Source organism: Humulus lupulus, chromosome 9 (assembly GCF_963169125.1).
Source record: "Humulus lupulus chromosome 9, drHumLupu1.1, whole genome shotgun sequence".
Classification (NCBI taxonomy): Eukaryota; Viridiplantae; Streptophyta; class Magnoliopsida; order Rosales; family Cannabaceae; genus Humulus; species Humulus lupulus.
Genome location: NC_084801.1, coordinates 178613776 through 178634393, shown reverse-complemented (window position 1 = coordinate 178634393; position 20618 = coordinate 178613776). Strand labels below are relative to the sequence as shown.

At 36.6% G+C, this 20618-nt stretch overlaps 2 protein-coding genes across 2 annotated transcripts; both read left to right on the top strand.

The window, feature by feature from the left end:
* The first annotated feature begins 298 nt into the window (after window positions 1-298).
* LOC133801326 (NADPH-dependent aldo-keto reductase, chloroplastic) lies at window positions 299-3591 on the top strand. Its single transcript, XM_062239493.1, has 7 exons — window positions 299-550; window positions 1018-1068; window positions 1593-1669; window positions 2157-2244; window positions 2552-2827; window positions 2955-3203; window positions 3347-3591. The coding sequence occupies exons 1-7, from the start codon at window positions 428-430 to the stop codon at window positions 3431-3433; spliced, it is 951 nt and encodes a 316-aa protein (XP_062095477.1). The 5' UTR covers window positions 299-427; the 3' UTR covers window positions 3434-3591.
* Window positions 3592-14672: 11081 nt separating this feature from the next.
* LOC133801325 (uncharacterized protein At2g39795, mitochondrial) lies at window positions 14673-16463 on the top strand. The gene is made up of 3 exons (XM_062239492.1): window positions 14673-15044; window positions 15645-15988; window positions 16074-16463. Exons 1-3 carry the CDS (start codon window positions 14766-14768, stop codon window positions 16231-16233), a joined length of 783 nt encoding a protein of 260 aa, XP_062095476.1. The 5' UTR covers window positions 14673-14765; the 3' UTR covers window positions 16234-16463.
* Window positions 16464-20618: the final 4155 nt, after the last annotated feature.

The following is a 20618-nucleotide window of genomic DNA, read 5'->3' as shown; positions in this document are numbered from 1 at the left end:
TTAGATCAGATTAAAAGTTTCCGTATCACTCTTCGTTCGTGGTAGGAAAATCTTGATCAATTCAATGCTCTTCTTTGGAAAGTAACGACCGTTTTCTTATTCTTTATTTATTTTATTTTTTTGAGGGAATGTAACGTAACGACCGTTAAGCTAAAGAAAAAAAAACATCGTTGGATCAACTCATACGACACGTGTTTGACATCTACTCCATTAAAAAATTTGGACGGTGACGATTATCCCACTGTTGGTAACAACCGCCACACGGCACTATATTGATTATAGCAGTGAGAGGTACACCCAGGACGGCCACTGGCTTCTACTTCTGCTATCTTCCTCATTCATCTATAAAAAGAGGCCGATCAAACCCATTTAGAGAAGACGAAGAAGAAGAAGTAGAGTACTCAGAGCTCGAGTAGCGAAAGTAGCTATGGCGGAGAATGATATTTTGTATTTTGAGCTGAATACTGGAGCTAAAATACCTTCGGTAGGCTTGGGGACTTGGCAGTCTAGTCCTGGTTTGGTAGCCGAAGCTGTCACTGCCGCCATTAAGGTCCTTTTTTCTTTTCTTAGATTATCTAATTTATATACTGATTTTATTTGTAAGAATGATATTCATCTAGCCACTACGATTTTGATAAAGGTTCAATTCTGTATATATATGCACTCATGATTTTGATGGTTTGAATATGAAAAATGGCGTGGTGTGACATAGTTGACAGACTTTGGGTTTGAACATAAGCAACAGAGTGTGTGGGATTGAATTTTGATAAAAACACATTTTATAACTTTTTTTCCATGAAGGAACTTAAGTCCATTTACTTACAGAAGATTAAAGACGCTATTTTCAAATTTTAGCCTCAATTTGGGTCTTTTTTTTCTACAAGATTCTGAAGAATAAAAATCACTTTAGTGGTTACTTGTTAAGCAGTTTTGACATTATATATTTGATAGGGAAGCCAAATTGTATTTTTGATTATTGGCAATTAACTGTGTCATTTTGTAAACTTGTCATTGCAGCTCGGATATCGCCATATCGATTGTGCTCAAATTTATGGTAATGAGGCTGAGGTAAATGCCCTTGCTTTTTTTTTTGTCTAATTGTCAGTCTCTTTAAGCTTTGCCATTGTTTTTTTATTTGGGTCCTGTTGTGCTATAAGGAGTTAAACTGCTTTCAGATACTATCATTCGTTTGGATTATGTCTGTATTTTTTTGGGTCCTCTTCAAGGTTCTAGCTGCTAGATATATAAGCGTAGGTGTCGCTCATTATATAGTTCTTGTTTTCTTATCAAACCAATCACCAAGCTTATTTTGCATACATCGTCACTGTCTTTGAATTTGATATCACCAAGTAACAACAAGGCACCTGTGAGGCTGTGATTGTCTTCCATTTTACCATGCTAATGCAAATACTCAAATGATGACTTGAAACTAACCCTATTTTGGATTTTTCTATTTGCTAATCTATTCTGTATATCATGATTCATTGTCTTTTACTTTAACATTATATTTTATTTTCGTGTTGTTATTTTAAAGGATGAAGTATTTCAGGTTTGTTAAAGATAACACTCTTCTGGTTTTCTGTTTCTAATAGATTGGTTCTGCCCTGAAGAAGCTGTTTGAAGAAGGTGTGGTGAAGCGTGAGGATTTGTGGATCACCTCTAAACTATGGTTTGTGTTTAATTTAAAGTTGAATATTTATTGTGTTATTAAAAGTATGTAGTTCTTATGTCGTCTACCTCGGTTAGAGCTTCTTTAGGTATCTTTAACTCCTTGGTTCAATGGCAGAACAAAATTTGAGATTATATTTTTGTTTAAAAAGAATAAAAATCTTGATTTCTATTATTACAGTTTTTAAAAGTATTGACTTAAAAAATGCTTAAAATGAAATGTTGATAAAGATTCTTCGTATTGTGTTTAAAGCCTAAAGTTATTTATTTATTTCCAGTAACAAGAATATCAATTACTGAATGGGTTTGTGATCTGATCTGAAAGTAAACTAAAAACATGACAAAATTCTTGATCCTACTTTTGCATATAGATAAAAAAAAACATAGTTTAAACTCATTTATGAATAAATGTTATTGGTTACGCCTCTTATTTCCCCTATATCCAAACAGAACCTAAGGGTCCTTTACGGTTTCTGTACAATCCACAGGAATCGTGATCATGCACCAGAAGATGTACCATTGGCGTTGGATAGAACCTTGAGAGACTTGCAGATTGATTATCTTGACTTATACCTTGTATGTCTTACTTTCTAAGCTCTAAGCTTATTTTTCAGTTCTTTTATATACGATGCCGGAGCAACAATATGAGTTGAATTACTTTTTGGAAAATCCTTAGTTCTAGCAGCCTTCTAGTGTCATTTTTGTGTTTCTTCATATACATGTATATGTTGCTTATTTAAAAAAATGGAGATTTTCTTAAGCAACCTTTTGAGAGGAATTCTACTTAGTTTGGATAAATGCTGTCATCTTTCTGAACAAGTGAATATATTATTAACAATATTATTCAATAATCTAACTAAGTGAGGTTGCTCAAATTTTGAAGATGCACTGGCCAGTGAAGATGAAAAAGGGGTCAGTAGGCTTCCAGCCTGAGACCCTTGACCAAACAGACTTACCAGCCACTTGGAAAGCAATGGAAGCACTTTATGATTTAGGTAAGGCTCGAGCTATTGGTGTAAGCAATTTTTCTACCAAGAAACTGGCAGATTTGCTCGATGTGGCCCGTGTTCCTCCAGCTGTTAACCAAGTTGAAATTCATCCTTCCTGGCAACAAGCCAAGCTACATGAATTTTGCAAATCCAAAGGAGTTCACCTTACTGTAAGTTGTGCGTCAATCAAATTAATTTTAAGATTTAAATTGTTCTATGATGATCTCAAGCCAAGTGGTAAACCTTCAGTTTACATATATATGAGCTGTAATATATATTCATATGTACTTGTTTCAGGGGTATTCACCGCTGGGTTCTCCAGGTACTACATGGATAAAAAGTGACGTCCTTAAGAATCCAATTCTCATCACGGTAGCAGAGAAACTAGGCAAAACCCCTGCTCAAGTAGCTCTGCGATGGGGCCTGCAAATGGGCCATAGTGTTCTTCCTAAGAGCACAAATGAAGCTAGAATCAAAGAAAACTTTGGTGTTTATGGTTGGTCTATACCAGAAGACTTGTTTGCCAAGTTTACCGAGTTTGAGCAGGCAAGTCCCATCTTGATAATTTTCTTAATCATCTAATACTCGCCTCAAAAAGCAAAGATGATTTTACTTGTGATTATGAATGGGTATTTTTGTGATAATTGGCCTTGCAACTGATAAATATATATATTTTTTTCGAATTTCAGGCAAGACTCCTCAAAGGGTCCTCATTTGTTCATGAGACTTGTGGTTCATATCGTAACCTCGAGGACCTTTGGGATGGTGAAATCTAAACATTTAAATCATTCTTAAAATTAAAGGAGATAAAGAACAGCAAGTGTAGACTCTACTGGTTTGTTTTTCATCTAATTCTTCTCCTAAAACATTGGTTATAATTAGTAACAGACCTCTTCTATTTTCATGTTATGGGAAATAACTTGATTTGGTTTAATCGGTTTGTTTATTAAAATGCCTTGTTTGCTTAAATATGGCCTTAGTTTAAGAAACGCTACGTAGAAAAATGAGCTCATTGGTAACTAAAAAATTGTGAAGAAAAGAAAATTAATAAATTGTATTGGGAACAAGAAAAAGTAAACTCAACTAAAATCAGTTGATACTTGAATAAGAAATGACTCAGTCTTTATAATATATAATATTTCTATGGTGCAATCCACACAAAAAGGAGGGGAAGAATATCCTATAAATTTTTAGAAAATTTTAAATAATTTAAAGAGTTTAGGTTGGAACATATTTTGTACGTGCATAAAAAAAAATTTAGTAATACGTGCACAAATTGTTTGTATTTGGTTCTCAGCACTATAAACTATTCAAAATTTTCTAAAAATTTACTAGATATTCTAAATAAGTACAACATACATAGTCATAAAAAAAAATTCGCACCGAAAATTGTTCATAAGTAAACACAAAAGAGGTGTATGGTACACCTATTTTTGTGAGTTGAACAATAGAAATTCCCTATATATTTATATATTTCTTTGTTATTTTATCTACTGGAATCAAACCTTTGGAATAGTTCATTTGATGGCTAGCTTCTGTTTCACGTTTAAGAAGTAGACCCCTGCCACTAATTAAACAATCTGTATATTACTTTATGGTTTTTTTTTCATTGGTAAATTAATCCTCAGCTTTTTATTTTTTATTTTAAATAAACACCAAGAATATAGTTGGTATCCATTACAAATCACCTAAACCAAGGACTCAGGTCAAGACCCAAAAACAACCAAGCGAACACACAAAGGATAAGACAGTTTCGATTTTGGATAGCTCCATTAGCCAGATCCAAACAAGAGCCGTCTTAAGAAAGAATGTTAAAAAATGAGTTGTGACAGAATAGAAAGACTTGATTATAACCAACCAAATACTAATAGAAAAAGTGAGCTAATTAATTATCCATAAAGATTGTTTTTGATCCAAAACTCGAGTTGTATGTATGCTTCAATTCAATGCAGCCGGCAATATCAGCTTGGTTCACACCTTTTATCAAACTTTCTTTAGCTTCCAGTACATCATCTTTCTCAACCAAAACTTTCTGCCAGGCCGATGGTGGACATAGGCGGATTAGGCTTGTGCTTAGAGATCTCACATAAAATCTATTTTTTTTTTTTTTTAAAATATACAAATTTATTATATATATAAAAACCTTCAAAATTTTGAAAAATATTATTTTATATATATATTTTAAATAATAAATTTTGTATAGCACATCCTATCACTCAGGCCGACCCGCCTTCCTCCTCTCTTGAGACCCCAAGGCATGTATCATTGAATGATTCAAATCCTAACAATGAAAAAGAACTTGAACAAACGCTCTTAACATAAGAACATTAGCAACACATGACTAAACTACTAGACTTCATTGTTGGAAGAACACTTTCCTAAATAGATCACATTTTTTATTCAAATAACCGATTTTTCCATAATTTAAATATAAAAAATGCATCCTAGTAACCATAGAGTGATGTTTTATTGTACCGTATTGTATAATATTATTGGTTTTTATTGTATAACATATTTATATATAAATATAAATTAATACCAAATATTATACTATATAAAAATATGTTATACAATACAATTTAATATAATACTATATAATATAATACGGTATGATACGCTTGTACCGAAAGCACAAATTTAAAACTCGAATTATGAGAATTTTACTTTATAGAAATTAAGGACTTAATTGGTTGATAGCTCAAAAACAATATATTTAAATTGTTAATTTGATTTGAAAAATACCATTTTGAAAATAATATTTTAACTTTTTACATTTTTTATTGATTTGTGATTTCAGCTGCAGTTCTCATTTTTTACATTTCGTAACAATAAGGTCCAAAAAATTAATTTTGTATTAGTTAGGTCTCAACATTTTCAAATCGTATCATTTAGACCCCTAAATGCTATTTTTATTTATTTTTTCTTTTAAAATACATAAAAAAATATATAATATATGGTGAATCATTCTTAAAATATTTGGACATTTAATTTATGATAATAACAAATATGACATGAGAAAAAAATATTTTCATGGTATTTTAAAAAATATTTAATATTTTTATAAATTAAATTAATGTTTCATTAAAAAAAAATATTCTTAACTACATTGTTGTTTTATAATTAATATTAATAACTATATTATCTCGATTATCTTGATATCATCATTTTTATTATGCTTATGCTTGTTTATTTCATACATTTTTTTAAAACTTAATAGTGTATATAAAGTTATTTATGTGCATATATATAATTATTTATAAGTTGCATTATACAAAAAATTAGAAAATAAAAATAAATATATATGTACATGATAAATATTAATAATCTCGTGATAGTTCAGTTATTAATATTAATAAATATATGTAAGAATTTAAAAAAAATTAATTTAATTTGTAAAATTATTAAATATTTTTTAAAATGTCATGAAAATATATATATTTTTTCAATGTTATGTTAGGTATTATCATAAATTAAGTGGTTCAATTTTTTTAAGATTGATTCACAATTTTTTATATTTTATATATGTATTTTGAAAGAAAAAGGAAACAAAAATAGCATTTAGGGACCTAAATGATACGATTTGAAAATGTTGGAGACCTACCTAATACAAAACTAACTTTTGAGACTTAAGTGTTACAAAGTGTAAAAAATAAAGACTGTAGTCGAAAAAAAACTATTTGTTTTAGTCTAGGTGAGGATTTGTAAAAAAAACTATAAAATATCATTTTCTAGTTTTAAGTGCAAATGCTTTTTTATTTTCAAACACTTGTTTTAGATTCATTTTTAAAGATAGTACACTAATCAAAATAATATTTTATATTATAGTATTCAAAAACTTAAAATTTTATTTGGATTGAGGCCCTAAAGTATTGAAAGCAAAAGTCACTTATATTTATGGGGAAATTGGGTTATTATATTTGACTATAACTTCTTTTGAGGTTTGAAGTGCATTAGGTGAACAAATAGCAAAAGAGCCCTCTGCTTTGAAAAGTGTTTATTTAACTACTACTGCACACGTGCATCTCTTGACGAAAGACAAGAGCAACATGCTTCCCATGAAGAAATTTAATGGTATTTCCTGGTGTATAGCCAATGCAATGAAGTTGGACCCAATTTAGAATAACCAAGAGACAATGTATAATTCTACTAAACAAACTACTCTTTGTAACAAAGAGTCAGTGACACCTGATATGTTGTTCATTACAAATGATATTGTCAATTAGTATGTTAAGTTAATTTATGAAGATTGTTCATACATATAACACTTCCCATCATGAGATAGACTTTGGTTAGTTTATATTTATATTTGGTACACTGTGTTTTTGTAAAGTATTATTTTTGTATTCTGTGTTTACAATAATGCTCATTTGATACCATGTATTTTGAAATCGTATATATTTAGTATCCTGTATTTTGAAATCATACATATTTAGTACCCTAAACTCAAATTTATTTAATAAAATTTTACTAATTTAATCACCATCCTTTTAATTACGTGAGTTTCAAATTCAAATTTAATTATTTAATTACATATAACTTATGACAGTTTTGTCATATTAATAAAATTTTATTTATCAAATGTGAGTCTAAGGTACCAAATATATATAGTTTTAAAATACAGGATATCATACGAGTATTATTGAAGAAAAAAAAAGGTATAAAAATAATACTTTACAAAAATATAAGGAACCAAGTGAGTAAATTTCCTTTGGGAAATTTGAGTTTTAATGCAATAAGTGACACTACATTTAAAAAATACCCTATCCTTATATAACTCTCGTTTTGGTGCTACTAATGGCGTTACTACCCAAAATACCCCTGGCATAATTTTTCCTATCTTTTTCTCATAGTCTTCACTCTCTATCTCTTATGTTTTCCCTCTCTCTCTCTCAAACTCTCGTACACACAAAAAAAGCTAGCCACCATTAATTTGCATTTCGGATCTAGGGGCAAGTTGTGAGTCATTTCAAGTCAAGAAACTTCATTTTGGATTTCAGATATAGGGGAAAAATCGTATGGGTAAGTATATATTTGTTATATGTAGTGAGGAAACTTGTCTGGTTACATTACTTGTCTTATTTCGAACAGATCTGTGTATGCCTTCATGTTTTATTGCAATTTTTCACTATCGGAATGAATTTTGGATACTACGTGCGTTTTTTTCTGGATTTTTTTCATGTCTCGATGAGTTTCGATGAAACTCGATAGGTCTCGATGTGTTGCATGCATGCTGGCTCGATGGTCCTCGATGGACCTCGACGTGCCTTGATAGTGTTAGGATGTTAATACCTCGATGGTCCTCGATTGTACTCGATAAAACTCGATAGGTGTATAAGAGTTTAATTGGATTGTTTGCCTCGATAATCCTCGATTGTACTCAATAAAACTTGATAGGTGTATAAGAATTTTATTGGATTGTTTGCCTCGACAGTCCTCGACTGTACTCGATAAAACTCGATATTTGTGACCTCGATAAGACTCGACATATATCGATAGAAATCGATATTTTCTATTTTATGTTGTAGTTTAACTTTTTGACCTTTTGTTTTTGTTTTTTTGTTGCAGATTTGACTGTTTCCGTATTTTTTGCATTCAATGGTGTTTGGGAACTCGAAAATATGGATTGGATTTTCAGAGATGCTGAAAATCAAGTTCTGCCCGTGGAGAAGGGTGTGACATATGAGCAACTGCTTGATATTTTGTACGATGAGCTTGAAGTGGATAAATGTGTGCATGACTTGAAAATTGAGGCCCCGTACACATGCCTATCACAATCCGTCAAACCTACTGTTATAAAAAATGACAGGCATGTGCGTGCATTCATTGGGTTAGCATCGAAATCTGTAGAGAAGCTCATTCCTCTATGTGTTACATTGATTAAGAATGGAGGTGTAAAAAATGCATCGGCTTCTGCTAGCGTTAATAAAGAAGTTCGATTTGAAGAGAACATTTCTCCTCCATGTTATGGTTTCAAAGGAACTCAAGGTGACGTTGGAACATGTGTTCCCAAGACAAATCCGGATGTCATAGTCCATGATGATATCCCGGTTAGAGATCCGTCATATGTGCATGACACGGCGGAGTACGATCCCTATGGCTACGAACCTTATGTCAACGACGATCCTGTTGCTGATGCAACAGATCTTGGTGGGCCAGATGTTAGGGCAGATTTTCCAACACAGAGTTCAGATGTTATGTTAGATGAGGAGCGCAGAATAGAAGATCGGCAAACACCTGAGACCAGCAATAGTCGTCCAGGTCCAAGTAGAACCGATGATAGTTTTAGATGGAGTTCTCCATTGGACTTAGGTGAAGATCGTAGAACATGGAGTGCTCCCATGTTCACCAAAGAGGATATAGAGGCCTCACATCAACATCATTCCTCAACTAGCAAAGCTTCAGGAGAATTGCACCTTGGGAAGTTCTTTCAGAACAAGCTTGAATTGAAAACCAAAGCATCCATATTTGCGATGAAGAATAATTTTGGGTTTATGGTGAAGAAATCTGGGACTGATGTGTGGTACATTACCTGCAAGGATCCTGATTGTGGTTGGAGATTGAGGGTAAGAAAAAAATGCAATCTGAAATGTTCGAGATTACTGTATACAATGAAGTACACACTTGCTCACAAGAAATTCGAGATAAGGACCACCGTCAAGCATCACCGTGGGTTGTTGGGCACCTAATCAAGAGGAAATTTGCTACCGATGGTACTCGGTACATGGAAAACAACATAAGGGAGGACATGAAGCACCATTTTGAGGTCGAAATGAGCTATGAGAAGGCGTGGAGATGCAGAGAAAAGGCTCTTATGTATGTCAGAGGGACACCTGAGGAATCATACTCCAAGTTACCTGGATACCTGTGTCAGTTGAAGCATAAGAACCTAGGTACAATTACTGATTTTGTAGTAGAAGATGGTCGTTTCTTGTATTGCTTCTTTTCCCTCGGTGTTTCTAGGCGTGGTTTCTAGTACTGTCGTCTTGTAATTTGTGTGGATGGCACATTCTTGAAAAATAAGTATGGTGGCCACATGCTCTCTGCTGTTGCGTTGGATGCAAACAACCAGTTGTTTCCAATTGCGTTTGCATTGGTGGACAGTGAGAACCATAACTCTTGGACTTATTTCATGAGAAAATTGAAGGAAGCCATAGGGGACGTTGAGAACCTTGCTTTTGTATCGGACAGGCATAAAAGCATTAATCATGCTTTGGAGCTTGTGTTCCCAAATGCGTATCACGGTGCATGTTACCATCGTATCTGTATGAATATTGTGGCAAAATTCAAAACTGACCACGTGCAAGACATCATGGGGTGTGCAGTGTACGGATTTCGAAGAACGGAATTTCACAAGTTCTTTGACAGGATTAAGGTAATTGATCCACCCATTGCTCAATATCTAGAGGGAATTGGCTTTGAAAGGTGGAGTAGCGCTTATTTTCCTGGTAACCGATACAATATCATGACGAGTAACTACGCAGAAAGCTTTAACAATAAGACCAAGGAGGCAAGGAGCTTTCCAGTCGCCACTTTTCTTGAATTCATAAGATTCACTCTTCAGTCTTGGTTTGCAGATAGACGTGAAAGAGCTGCAAAAGCAACAACTGTGTTATCACCTGAGATGGAAAATGATTTGAAGCAAATAGGTGATAAAGCAATTTTTTTAGATGTCTAAGTCCTTGGTCATCACAAATTTCTTGTGGTCGATGGTAATGGTGATGGTGAGGTGAACTTGGCCACAAAATCATGCTCTTGTGGCATGTTCCAAACCATTGGGATACCCTGTGTACATGCTTTTGCTGCAGCCAGAAAAAAAAGCATACACATTTACTCATTGTGTTCCCCTTACTATAGAATCGAGGCATTGAAGGAAACTTATAAAGATACTATTTACCCTGTTGGGAACGAGGATGAATGGGTAATCCCTGATTACATCAGAGATACGGTTGTCGGCGTCCCCGTTGAGAAAACCCCTGTAGGAAGGCCTAGGAAGCAGAAATTGGGTAGGCGAAAGACAACTCGCTATGCTTCACACGGGGAAAAGATTGTCAAGCCACGTAAGTGTAGCATATGTGGTGGTAGTGGGCACAATAGGAAGTCATGTAAGGCTAGGATTTAAAATATTGTGTTATTTAATTGATTTTGATGCATTTATTATATGGAGTACTTCTTCTAATACTTTGTTGGTTTAGATGTCGAGGCAGACACATTATGTGAATTTAGTACTTTTTTATTTAATAACTTTTTAAAAAAATATTGTTTGATAAAAAATAATATACAAAACTAACTATATGCTATACTATACAAGATGTGTAAGACAAAAATATAAAGAGCATCATAGGGACAAATTCTGATAGAATAGGTCCACACACCACTTGGTCCTGAAATGCTGGATGTTCTCATCGATAACGGTATCGAGTGGTAGCCTGGCAACCAGATGCTCGATATGTTTGATGGCAAACATACCACAATCCCCACTGCATATAATCGATTTTGTGTCAATAGAAGATAAAAATAACTTTAATTTTCAAATTTCAAAATACACTAATTAAATAGGGGAATACCTTGTCTTAGTCTGAGGACACTCCTCCGGAGGAATACGACAATATGAAAAAGGCTTTGCATTCTGCTCAGGATACACTTTGAGGTCCTCATGGTCGTCAAACATGCCAAAACACCATAACAATGAAGGCAACAATAAGCACCAAGACTTGATCGCTTCCTCCATCAGAGTGGGACTGAGCACGCTATGGTTGGAATCATAAATGTTGATGCACCACGTTGGAATAGAGACTTCAATGGCGATCCAATGTGCGGCTTTCTCGACGTGCAAGGCAAAATATACTTCACTCACATTTTGCCATGATACAAGGAATTGATTATCATCGCCCTTCAACATTCTCAGCACATCGTCGTCCCATGTATACTTAGTGTCGATCTCTCTGAAATGATTCCAACGACCTAGGCACACCTAGGGGAAGGTGGTGTTCATGATCGCAGCATCCTGCCGAAATGCAGCATGGTAAAAGTGGCGTCGGCGGCGTAGCATGTGCAAAGCGGCATCAATATGCTAAAAAAACATGAAAATTCGTTAGTACCATCAATATATTTTAAGATTGAATTGAAAACAATGTAATTTACATACCGATTCCCAAAGCCAAGTCTGGACTATGTGCAACTGTAAGAACCATGCCACACCGTGCATCCCAGTATAGACGTTCCGGTCTCTCTTGTTGTCGATCTTCCCGATGATCCACTTATGGAAGCTCTTCTCCTGCTGTGGGTCACACTTCCTTAGTGGTTCAGCAACTAGCCCCTGTTTATCTAGTCTGATCTTCTTTGTTGGGTCGGTGAAGTCATCAAAACGCTTGGGCCTGCGTTTCTTCCTGACAACTTCAAGGCTAGCTGCCTCCTCGGGTTGCAGGACTCGTACACTGGGACTGTCAGCATCACTGGCAACTACAAATGTATGGGCCTGTGGAGTGGAGGGTTGATCGCCACGCTTGTAGTCTGCAGGCAAGATATCAGACTCTGTATCTGATTTTACGTCGATGGATCAACCTGAGACCAGTGAAAGCAGCTGCGCCAACTGAGCCATGATCGTGGTCTGATTCTGTAGTAAGGTTGCCTGGCCCTCCTCAACCCTCTTGAGCCTCTGCATCAATTGCTCATAATTAGGTTGGGCAACCTGACTAGATGAAGCTGCACAGGCCTGTGAAGTGCCTCCTCAACCCTCGGGACATCCTCATAAAAAAATGAAGGCTTCCTTTGCAACTTTTGCCAGCTTCTCTGCCTCCTTCTTAGGTACCACTACTTCCTCCGCTGCAGTCCCAGCCTCCCCCATAGTTGATTCCAACTCAGGGAATAACCTGGAATCAACTTCTGGGAGGCTATTGTAGTAGACTACCTCACCGGGACGTGGCTTCAGCATGGGAAATACCACTAACTGCATGGTTGAATAACATGTGTCAGGAAAACTTTAATAAAATAAATCGTTAATCAATTAATCTATGACATTTAACAAGATAAAATGGAACTTACTCGACGGTTGGCGAATATAGAAACCAACAGAGCTGTCGAAATAGTGATATCAGTCTTCGTAGCCCAGCTAAGCATCCTTAGAATCTGATTCCCACTATTCTCACCGAACTTACTCCCGAGAGAAGGCATGGTCTCAAAAGCCCAGTAAAGAAGCGCGGGTGCATAGCAATTGAAACTATACTTCGCCTCCTTCTGTTTTTTGCTTGACCCCTTTTTCTTCTTCTCCTCATAGTGTTTCAATTGCTTCTTCATGTCCTTTTGAACTCCTTTGCTAACCTTCTTAAATGACAACTTCCCCCATGGATACTTGAAAAAGTAATCAATATCCTCAACCATTCTCAGGGAATCTCCCCATATCGTCGTTGTCTTCTCTGGGGCATTCAGTACCCCCTCTATCAAATAGCACAAACCCAGCTTAAATGCATCTTCTGGGTTTATGGATGCCTTCAATGCATCTTCCAACTGACCAAAACTAACCTTCGAATCACCATTAAAATATTCCTGGATGATCCGATCACTTGAAAGATACTCTTTCAACTCATCTGAGGACGGTGATTTCCCAAAATTTAGCCCGGTAACTAGGGCAAACTCTGCAATACCAAATCTACACAGAGTGTTGCCCAAGTAGAACTGACCCTCTTCAGGCTTCTTGCTTTCTACCTTACGCAACATTAGCTGATGCAGCAGAACCCCAGAAAAACTAAACGGCTTCGCCTTAAAGAACTGTCCCAACGGGCATGCCTGTGCCCTTTCAATAACACCATGCCTCTGAAACTGCTCTATAAGGGTATCCAAGTAGGCACTACCCCTATAAGTGACACGACCAGGAAAGTGCTTCTCCAACGGCACAATAAGGTCAGGCATCTGGAAAAAAAAACTAAAAAAATGTTAAAAATGTAAAACAATCTGGTCACTATCGAGGCAGTTACTATCGAGGCCTATCGAGTCCCATCGAGGCAGAAACTATCGCGTCCTATCGAGTCCTATTGAGACCTATCGAGGTGGGTTCTAAAAATCACAAAGAATAATATCATTGGGTTACTATCGAGTCTTATCGAGGCCTATCGATTCCCATCGAGGTAGGCCCTAAAAATCCCAAAGCCCCGTATCATCGATTCCTATCGAGGTAGGCCCTAAAAATCCCAAAGCCCCGTATCATCGAACCCTATCGAGGTAGGCTCTAAAAATCCCAAAGCCCCATATCATCGAGTCCTATTGAGTACTATCGAGGTAGGCCCTAAATATCCCAAAGCCTAAAATTTCATTGAGTCCCATCGAGGCCTATCGAGGTACAATCAAATCTAGTCCCTATCATGTACTATCGAGTTGCATGAAAAATATCGAAAAAAACCCAGATTTCTTCATTTGCCAACCCCGATCTATTTTATGAACAAAAATCAACAAAAAAAACCAGGCACATACACATATTGCAGATTAAAAACGAAATCCCTCACCTTCGATTTCTTTGGGGTTATTTCCTAAAAGTTTGGTCGGCTTGCTCGACGTTTTCTCCTTCCCCTTCTCCGATCGTCAACTCCGACCCTTTGGGAGCCCTTGTTCGTGGTTGTGGAAGACAATGAAGGTTGGGTTCTACGGATTCAATCGAGGCCTATCGATTTCAAAGTTTGCTTGGTTCAGGAATTTGGGAGAGAATACGGAGAGTTTGAGAAAATTGTGCCAGGGGTATTTTGGGTAGTAACGTCATTAGTAGCACCAAAACGAGAGTCATATAGGGATAGGATATTTTTTAAATGTAGTGTCACTTATTGCATTAAAACTCAAATTTCCCATTCCTTTATACTTTGTAATAACAACATGGATGGATTGACTTTTGTTAGCGGCCGTACCATTACCCACCTCTTCCTAAAAAAGTGTACTGAAAATGAAATTAGACTATCGATGCACATGATAAACGACATGTCGTTCCTCTTATTTGTAAATTGTATATAATGTAACTGACTTGACTACCACAGAAGTAGCTTACAAACCAAGTCGTTCGGCCTAAAACCCTTCTTCCAAAACCCTAAGCCTAACCCTTCTTCAGCCGAATCCACTCAAGTCAAGACTATGGCTTTCTACTCCCTTCTCCGCAGAGCTTCCTCCTCGGTACTTCCCCTCGCAGTCCGTACAGTCGGTTCTTCCAGAGCCTTCCATGGCGCGGCGGTCTCCACCGTCCTCACAGTCCAGAAGGGCAACCTCAGCCGCGATCTCATCCGTCGAAGCTTTGTTCCATTTCTACGATTCTCTACTGAAACCGCCTCGAAACGTAGCGCCGATCAGAAACTGATTCAGGTTCTCGAATCTGAGCTCCAGTGCGCTGAAGAAACTGAGCCTGGTCACGATGGCGTGAGTTCTAATTTGGGTTTTTCTTTATTGTTTTATTTAAATTTAAATGAATTATGACAGTGTTTCTTTTGGTTACTTCTCTGTTATGAAACCTTGTTTTGCTTCCTTTATTGCTTATGTTTTTGGTTTTGTGTCAATATCACTGTTGTTGACTGTATATGATAGTATGATGAGGTTATGGTACTTAGACTAATTCATACCAGTTGATCGTCTTCAGGGTCCATTTTACTTATGATTAAGTACCCTTTTCTTTGTGTGACAAATGGTTTCTTAAGTTGTTAGATCCTAAAGCTTTGTTGCCCATATGCTCTTTTTTCCTTTGTTGCTAAATTCTTCCTAGTGTGTATTCTTAGGATCTAAATGAACGTATGCAATCAGAATTGGGTTGTACAAGAACATATGTGTCCTTGTGTCATCTTCTACAAATTATTTGAGGATCTCATGAAATTTTAGGGGTACATGGTGATAGCATTCGAACTAAAGTTTAGTATATATTATTTCACCTTTCCCATTTGAGAAATTATGTTTTGTCATTTTAAATTAAATCAATGGAGGAACGGTTTTGGCCAATTGTGTTTTTGTGTTTTATGACATGAATAGGTAGAAGAGATCCCAGATGGATTTCCTTTTGAAATTCAAGACAATCCTGGAGAAAGAACTGTTTTACTGACAAGAGAGTTCGAAGATGAAACTATCAAAGTTGAAGTTGACATACCCCATGTCTCAATGGAGGATGAGGAAGATGACAATGATGCTAATGATGAGAACGAGAATAATGATGAACCTAATAGCATTCCTCTGGTTGTAAGCATTTCCAAAGGAAGTGGACAATTGATGGAGTTTGGTGTCACTGCATTCGCTGATGAGTTTACCATAGATAGCTTGTCAATTAAACAGCCCGATGGTACTGAAGAGCAGCTTGCATATGAAGGGCCTGATTTCAGGTAAGCTTGTTAGAGCTGATGTTACTTTTAAGTTAACCACGGTCTTGTTCACTGTGCTGATGTACTCCTTTTTCCTTTTCTTCAGTGATTTAGATGAAAACTTGCAGAAGGCTTTCCACAAATATCTTGAGGTTCGGGGGATCAACCGAAGCACAATTAATTTCCTGCAAGAGTACATGATTGCCAAAGACAGCAAAGAGTACATGAATTGGTTGAAGAACCTCAAGAAATTCGTTGAGCATTAAACAACCGAGAGAACTTAGGAGGGTAGTAGAGGAATATCCTGTTTTTTGATTGTTGAGATTTATACAAAACAATTGCAGTGGAATTGAATTCCACACTAAGCATTTTCAAGGGAACAATAATGAGATTTTTGTTCGGAAGGCAAACGTTTAGATCGGTTTATGTACGCCCCCTTGTACCCATTTTAGAGTTTATGTTAATGATTACATAGTGATCGTAAAGTTTTGATTTTGATCTGGTAAACTATGAGTATAAATCCTAGTCAATATGGTAAGGGTAGCTGAGATAAGGTTTGTGATGATTGGTTGTCGAGTTATGAGAGTTACACTGACTTTGATCCATGTCTTCTAGCTACTTTATAACCCACTTTGATTTAGTGTTTTTGTGAAATGTATACACAAAACGTTTCTGGATTATAACTAGAACACTATAGCTAGTTTTTTGATACATCTTACATCAATAACTCGACCTCTACTATCTATAACTAGTTTTAGACAAGTTTCTTTTGAAGTGGTTACTGACTGCCAAGTATGGCTCGTAATAATCTATCTTCTAGAGCATTCGACGATTCTTTTGCCATTTGAGGCGTTAAATTACCTACTAATCCCAACATCACAATGCCTTTTTTGTTTAAATTTCATAGTAAATAAGCTTCTAGATGCAGGATTTCATTAGTGATTCTTCCAGGCTCGGCTTGTCACATGAGTTTGAATTTCCTCATATACCAAATGTTTATTAATGAGTACAGCATCCTCAAAATTGCACCCCTCCCACGGTTTATTAATGGCTACTAATACATTTTTTTCCCAAAGATGGTTCATCGCCAATTGTCGCAGCATTGTCAGCTAAAGTCGGTCCCTTTTCAATACAATTACCTCACGCAATTTAGGGTTTTTGATGCATACAAGTATTTTTGTTGGAACGTTGATGTATAACTAATGGAATGTTTAAAGTATCTCCATTGCCCGATAAAATGATCTTTTCAGTATTGGTATAAATGATATTTCCCTCATGTTCGGCTATAGCGAGAACTCCGAAATCTAGAGCCACCTGGTATACCAACTCAGTACCAACAATGCACTTTTTCGATAAATCTTCAAAATGAATGTCATAAATTCAGTTCAACCTATCCCTATAGCAAAAATGCAGATTATCCCAACCAAATACTTAAAACCTATCAAAGTAGCTGCCTTCTTTGATACTTAAGCCTCCTATACAATCATGAATCCTAATATACTACCACCTGAATGCTGGAAGAAAAAGAAATAGTATTTCCACGCAGCAAATAACCAAATTTTCTGCACAGAGCTAATCAGCAAGTCTATCAAGCTACAAATCTTTCCGGGTTGCTCAATAGTCCACAGGGTCATCGACTCCAAACTTCCAAGAAAATATTTAATTATAGGGTTCGACCTATATACAAAGAAAAAGGGTCTCATAATACTTTCACATGGATTGGCATACAAACAATACTTTACTCCATGGGAACAGGTCCTGAACTACTTTCACATGACTTTGTTTGACATCGATCAAAAAACGCATTATCCAAAAATCATGTGCGAATTCACATATGGAGTTCTCACATAAATGCGACCACCCGCTGTAGAAAAATGAAGAATTCTTTATTTCTCTTCCGTTTAAGATGAATGAAGATGCCAACCCAACTAAAGCAAACCATCCTGGAATGAACCCCGACCGCCAAAGTTTTGCAAACAAAGAATGCGACGAGCTAAAAGCGCAAGGACTAATTGAAGAAACAGAATCTCCATGGGCCTGCCATGCATTCTACGTCAACAAACAGATCAGAACAAACTTGAGGAAAGCAAAGATTGGTAATAAACTATCAATCGCTCAACCACTTCCTAATAGGCCAAATAGAAATTCCTTGTTCTCCAGCCTATCACAAGCAAAGGTATTTTCCAAATTTGACCTAAAAGCAGACTTTTGGCAACTAGGAGTCAAAGTAGAAGATAGGTCGAAAACAACTTTCTGTATTCCAAACCATCATTTCCAATAAACCGTAATACCATTTGGGCTCAAAACAATCCCATCCCTCTTTCAAAAAGCCATGATCAAGATATACAAGCCAATCTTACACGAGTCCCTTATCTATATTGACGATATCCTACTTTTCTCCCAAGATAAAAGGTCTCGTATAAAACTTCTGACCCAATTTGCAGATATCACTGAAAAGTATGAGATTATGTTATCAGAAAGAAAATGGTCTTAGGCCAGCCCAAAATTGAGTTCCTAGAGATGAAGTTGCACGATGGCACATACGAAGCCCAACCTCACATGTCCAAGAACTTCAAAAATTCCCAAATGAAGGTCTAACAAAGACCCAAGTCTAACAGTTCTGAGGGATCGTAAACTACCTCAGAGACTTCGTGCCCCACCTGTCAGGCTTCACAAGCCCATTAACCAAGATGCTTAAAAAATATTCTCCTCCTTGGGCAAAAGAATAGACAGAAGCGGTGAAAAACCTAAAAGAATTAATGAAAAATCTACCACCACTACAGATTCCATCAGATGGAAAAAGAATCTTGCAGACTGACGCAGTGACAAAAATTGGGGAGCGGTCTTATTAGAAGAAGACACCAACAACAAAAGAAAGGTGTGTGGATACAAAAGTGGAGCATTCAAAGATTTCCAACTCTCCTACCATTCTACTCTGAAAGAAATCATGACAGTCAAAATGAGAATCATGAAATTTGAAGTCCACCTCATCGGTCATAATTTCCTAGTATAAACAGATTTCTCATCTTTCGAAGGAATGCTCACATTCAAACAAAACAAAGTTTTTGTAATGCCTCGAATTTCCTAATAAGGTCTGGAACCTTGATTAGGAGGCCGGGAGGGCCATAATTGATTTATTATGATATCTAATGATTATATGCATGTTTATGTGAATTATATTATTATATGACGGTGAATGCATGCATATGGGCTCATATTTATAATGCAAGGGCATTTTGGTAAATTGGCCATTGTGGGCGTACTTGTTTATTTTGGGTGCATGATTGTGAGTAATTAATATAGCCACATTATAAGGTGGATTGGCTCGAGCTATCGACATGAGACGATCATGAGGTGTAAGTGTTCGGTCTAGTCATAACGGGTTTAAGTTCGGGGCTCGGGGTGAGTCTCGGGGTGAATTTAATGATTAGAGCATTACCGGGAATTAAAGGGTAATGAGATATGATTTATTGGTATTTGGGAATATTGAGAATAGCAGGAATTGGATAGCGTTAATTATAATTAACGAGTAGGGCGAGAAAGGACGGTTTTACCCTCGGAAGACTTTAGAGGGGTTTATTTGGCTTAGGGGTATTTTGGTCTTTTGGCCCTAAGGATATATATGACATAAAGGGCTGTAGAAAACAGAGTAAAAATAGAGCCATCCTCATCCTCTCTTCCTTCCTCTCCCGTACAAGATTTTCCCTTCTCTTTTCTTTGAATTTTGAGAGCCCAAATCAAGAAGTTAAGCTTGGAAATCAAAGGTGGCAGCTAGGAGACTTGTTTCAACCATTAAAGGGGATTCAAAACAGGTTTCAAGGTGAGCTTTAGACTTTGGTTTCAGGTGTTGCTCTGTTTTCAAGTTTTGGTTTTCAGCTTTTGATTCTTGTGAGAAGTTTGGATTCAAAGGGGTTTTGATGAGGGGAGGTTATGGGTGGTGTCTAGAGGTTTGAATGAGTGTTTGTAAGGGGTATTGGACTAATTTGAGGGGTTGGTTCTAAGGGAAAACGCAGGGGCAATTTTGAGTTCGCGTGCTGGTTTTAGGCTGGACTGGGCTCGGTGCCGCGGCACAGCTTTTGCGTGCCGCGGCCCAAGCGTGTCTGGCAGATGGGGTTGGAGGCGTGCTGCGGCACAGCTTTTGGGGGCCGCGGCCCATAAGGCCAAATTTGCTAAAAAGTGGTTTTTAGCTTAGGGATTCTTACCATAGGCCTCGGGGTTGGACCTAGTACCCGGTTGGGTAGTATTTGAGGTCTCGGGGGCTGGGATTTGGTTTGGGAACCCTCAGTTATCATTTTTATTAATGATACCTTATATTTGGTTATGACTAGGTGACCGCTAATGGGCTAGAAGTTGATCGTTCTCAAGGGTCGTTCTTTTAATCGTTCTAGCTCGACATTGAGGTAAGAAAACTACACCCTGTGTATATGAGACATGCATGGTTATTATGATGCATGTTGGTTGATTAATGAGTACGTCATGCGTGGTTATTATTGATGAATGTCGGTTGATTATTATGTATGACATGCATGGCTATTCTTGATGCATGTTGGTTGGTTATTAAACGTGACATGCATGACTGTTATTGATGCATGTTAGATTGCTGGATTTATTGCATATGATGCATGAGAAACATGTGTTTGGGACATGCTTT